General features: G+C 39.0%; 3 protein-coding genes across 3 annotated transcripts in view; all 3 read right to left on the bottom strand.

Moving 5' to 3' along the window:
- The window catches only part of LOC104740511, a 3,406-nt gene extending 3,264 nt beyond the window's left edge, over window positions 1–142 (bottom strand). The window contains exon 1 of the mRNA XM_010461130.1: window positions 48–142. Within this exon, the coding sequence (XP_010459432.1) occupies window positions 48–105 (58 nt within the window). The 5' untranslated portion in view covers window positions 106–142. The remainder of the gene's footprint in view (window positions 1–47) is intronic.
- On the bottom strand, window positions 242–1,528 carry LOC104740512 (peptidyl-prolyl cis-trans isomerase FKBP17-2, chloroplastic-like). The gene is made up of 3 exons (XM_010461131.2): window positions 1,106–1,528; window positions 968–1,012; window positions 242–743 (listed from the first exon to the last, which is right to left on the bottom strand). The coding sequence occupies exons 1-3, from the start codon at window positions 1,444–1,446 to the stop codon at window positions 383–385; spliced, it is 747 nt and encodes a 248-aa protein (XP_010459433.1). The 5' UTR covers window positions 1,447–1,528; the 3' UTR covers window positions 242–382.
- On the bottom strand, window positions 1,596–2,489 carry LOC104740508 (serine/threonine-protein kinase EDR1-like). Its single transcript, XM_010461124.2, has 3 exons — window positions 2,401–2,489; window positions 2,104–2,280; window positions 1,596–1,988 (listed from the first exon to the last, which is right to left on the bottom strand). The coding sequence occupies exons 1-3, from the start codon at window positions 2,472–2,474 to the stop codon at window positions 1,850–1,852; spliced, it is 390 nt and encodes a 129-aa protein (XP_010459426.1). The 5' UTR covers window positions 2,475–2,489; the 3' UTR covers window positions 1,596–1,849.

Here is a 2,602-nt window from a genome sequence, read left to right as displayed (position 1 = left end):
CCCCCCCAGCTCTTAAATTTCTCACAAAAATGCACCCAAAACAATTGACATTACGGTGACAATGGCGGTGATAGCTAGGTAATGCGAATCGATCACTTTCACCATTCTCTCCGACCAATCAATTTCTCCAAACTCCGCGCCGCCTCCAGATTCCTAATCCTCGTTGTTCCTTTCTTCGTTCACAGAAAAGCCCAGCCGATAAAAGTATTCCTCTTCGTAATCGTGGCTAAGACTTTATCAATGTCCCAAATACGTTTAAACCACATATACAAATATTAATATAGATTTACATTATAAAAGTCAACATTTTGACCCGGTTTTGTTCGGTTTATTTAATCTCATATTTGGCAATGAAACCAAAAAAAGCTATACAAAATATAAATCAAGCAGGTGCGATTGAGACTCTATCAATCTCAATTACATACTCCAACGAAGCATTGGGAGGAATCTGCAAACCCGATTCAAGTTCAGCACCTTCCTCTCCAAATCCTAACGACGGTGGAACGATCACTCTGCGTTTACCTCCAGCCTTCATCGACCTTAGAATATAATCTATGCCTTCACATAATCCTTTGCTGTATGGTTTTGAACCCACCACAAGTGCTAATGGCTTCTTCTTGCCTTTGCTTCCAAATGTATCCACGACTACTTGTCCGGTTCCTTGCACTTGACCCTTTAGATCAATCACTACCAAGTCTCCTGCCCTTGGTGTCGCTCCTCCTCCAACCCGTAGATCATAGTACCTACAAAGGTTATAGATCAGTAACTGATTCAAGAGCTGTCTGGTTTTGTTATGAACGTCTGATATATTCTTCAGTACATAAGGAAAAGGAGACACATTGCTACATCAATAGCTTCAATGGTTGTTTACACAACTTGTAAGCAGGTAATTAAAATACAATCCATGGATGAAAAGCTCATACAACTTTTTAATACTCTAGTAACTTATGGCAAAATTGTAAAGTACCTTATGCCATTGGGTAACACAATCTCTTTCTCTTCTTCTACATCTCTGCAAAACCCCAAACAAAAGAAACAAGTTGAGAATCCAAAACTTCATTCTTTGTGATCAGATCAGCCATGTGAAGAAATATATATTAAAGACCTGGTGTTAGCTACTTCCTGAGAAACCTCAATCCGAGTCTTGATCTGTTCGGAGATGACTCCGAAAGCGAGAAACCCCGCCCAGGCAAGACCCGCGCCGATTCCAAACCGCCGCGTCAAGGAAGAAGCGATCCAATCCGTCGTCTCAACGGTCTTCTTCCTCTTCTGCTGCGATGTCAGCGGTTGAGACGGAGAAGGAGGACGAGGAGGAGAAGAAGAAGAAGACTCAGGCTCCGGCGGAGTGGAAGAAGAGGCGTAGCAAAGATGATGGGACGGTGTCGTTTTGGTGAAAGGCTGTGAGACTCTGAGAAAAGGAGCCGTAGCAGTGAATAGATTCGCCATTTTCAGCTCTCTCTAATTTATGATATCTTCTTCTTGTGATGATGAAGTTATTGATGTTATTTCAAGACAGAACAGAACAGAAGCTTATTCTATTTATTGTTTAGTAACGAAATAATCAAAAATAATTCAGTTTTTGCAACAGATAATAATAGTAACAGTTAATACTGTACTTTGAATTTCGTATATAAGAGAAGTGAAAGTTCAATTCTCAATGATTTTTTTTTATCATTGACAAAATAATTTCTTTTTCCTCCTTTTTTTTTCCTTTTTTTTTTTCTTGTCATTCATTTTTTTTTTTTACAATTTGTAAACAAAAACATGGTGAATACACACACATGAACAGCAAGCACATCACAGAACACAATATGTAAAGAATTGATCCCACCATCATCATCCATTGTTGTTATTGTTCCTGCTCATCAGTGGTCAGTGAAGAAGAACTGGGAACTCCTGCTCTCTGGTTGTTCGGACCCATTATAGGTTTCTGTAGCTGCTTTAGAGAAGCCATGATCTCTACAAAACTTGGTCTTAACCTTGGATCCCTACCAATAATACCAGATCAAATATTTAATAAGCCATTACAGACAGACCAGAGCTAATTTCCATTGACAAAAGCTATAGAATCATCACTCTGCTACTACAAAAAAAATGACTTACGTCTGCCAACATTTCCTGATGATCTCTGCAATTCCAGGATCCACATACTCTGGGATTTCAAGTCTTCGATGTTGAAACCCTACTGCACCAACAACTTGCATTGGGTTCATTTTCCCCCATGGTTGCTGTAACGTGAAGAGTTCCCACAGAATAACTCCATAGCTATACACATCACACCTGTTTTCACATTATATGTTACCTCGTTCTTATAAGGGAACATTACATGAGGAAAAATATAATAATAAGCTAGAAGCATGTTTCTCTTTTAATAAGGAGAGCTTAAGAAAAAAACCCTACTTTTCATCCGCTGGTTCGTTTCTAAGCACTTCTGGAGCCATCCATTCAGCCTGAAATGAGAAAACACACAACATCACGTTTAGCTAAGATCAATGAGCTAACAAGTAAGAGATGAGGTCGTTTCTGATGATAATTGACTGTGGAATAATGTTCCTCCGCTTGATGAACTGATAATCTACTCAATCTTTTTAGTTGACATTAA

Source organism: Camelina sativa, chromosome 14, assembly GCF_000633955.1.
Source record: "Camelina sativa cultivar DH55 chromosome 14, Cs, whole genome shotgun sequence".
NCBI lineage: Eukaryota > Viridiplantae > Streptophyta > Magnoliopsida > Brassicales > Brassicaceae > Camelina > Camelina sativa.
This window is presented reverse-complemented; position numbering and strand designations above follow the sequence as displayed.

Coding starts and splice junctions, on each gene's coding strand:
- LOC104740512 (XM_010461131.2), bottom strand. CDS start 1,446: ATGGCGAATCTATTCACTGCTACGGCTCCTTTTCTCAGAGTCTCACAG. Junction 1,013..1,105: donor CAGGAAGTAGCTAACACCAG/GTCTTTAATATA, acceptor GGGGTTTTGCAG/AGATGTAGAAGAAGAGAAAG. Junction 744..967: donor GTGTTACCCAATGGCATAAG/GTACTTTACAAT, acceptor TAACCTTTGTAG/GTACTATGATCTACGGGTTG.
- LOC104740508 (XM_010461124.2), bottom strand. CDS start 2,474: ATGTTGTGTGTTTTCTCATTTCAGGCTGAATGGATGGCTCCAGAAGTG. Junction 2,281..2,400: donor AACGAACCAGCGGATGAAAA/GTAGGGTTTTTT, acceptor ATGTGAAAACAG/GTGTGATGTGTATAGCTATG. Junction 1,989..2,103: donor ATCAGGAAATGTTGGCAGAC/GTAAGTCATTTT, acceptor TATTATTGGTAG/GGATCCAAGGTTAAGACCAA.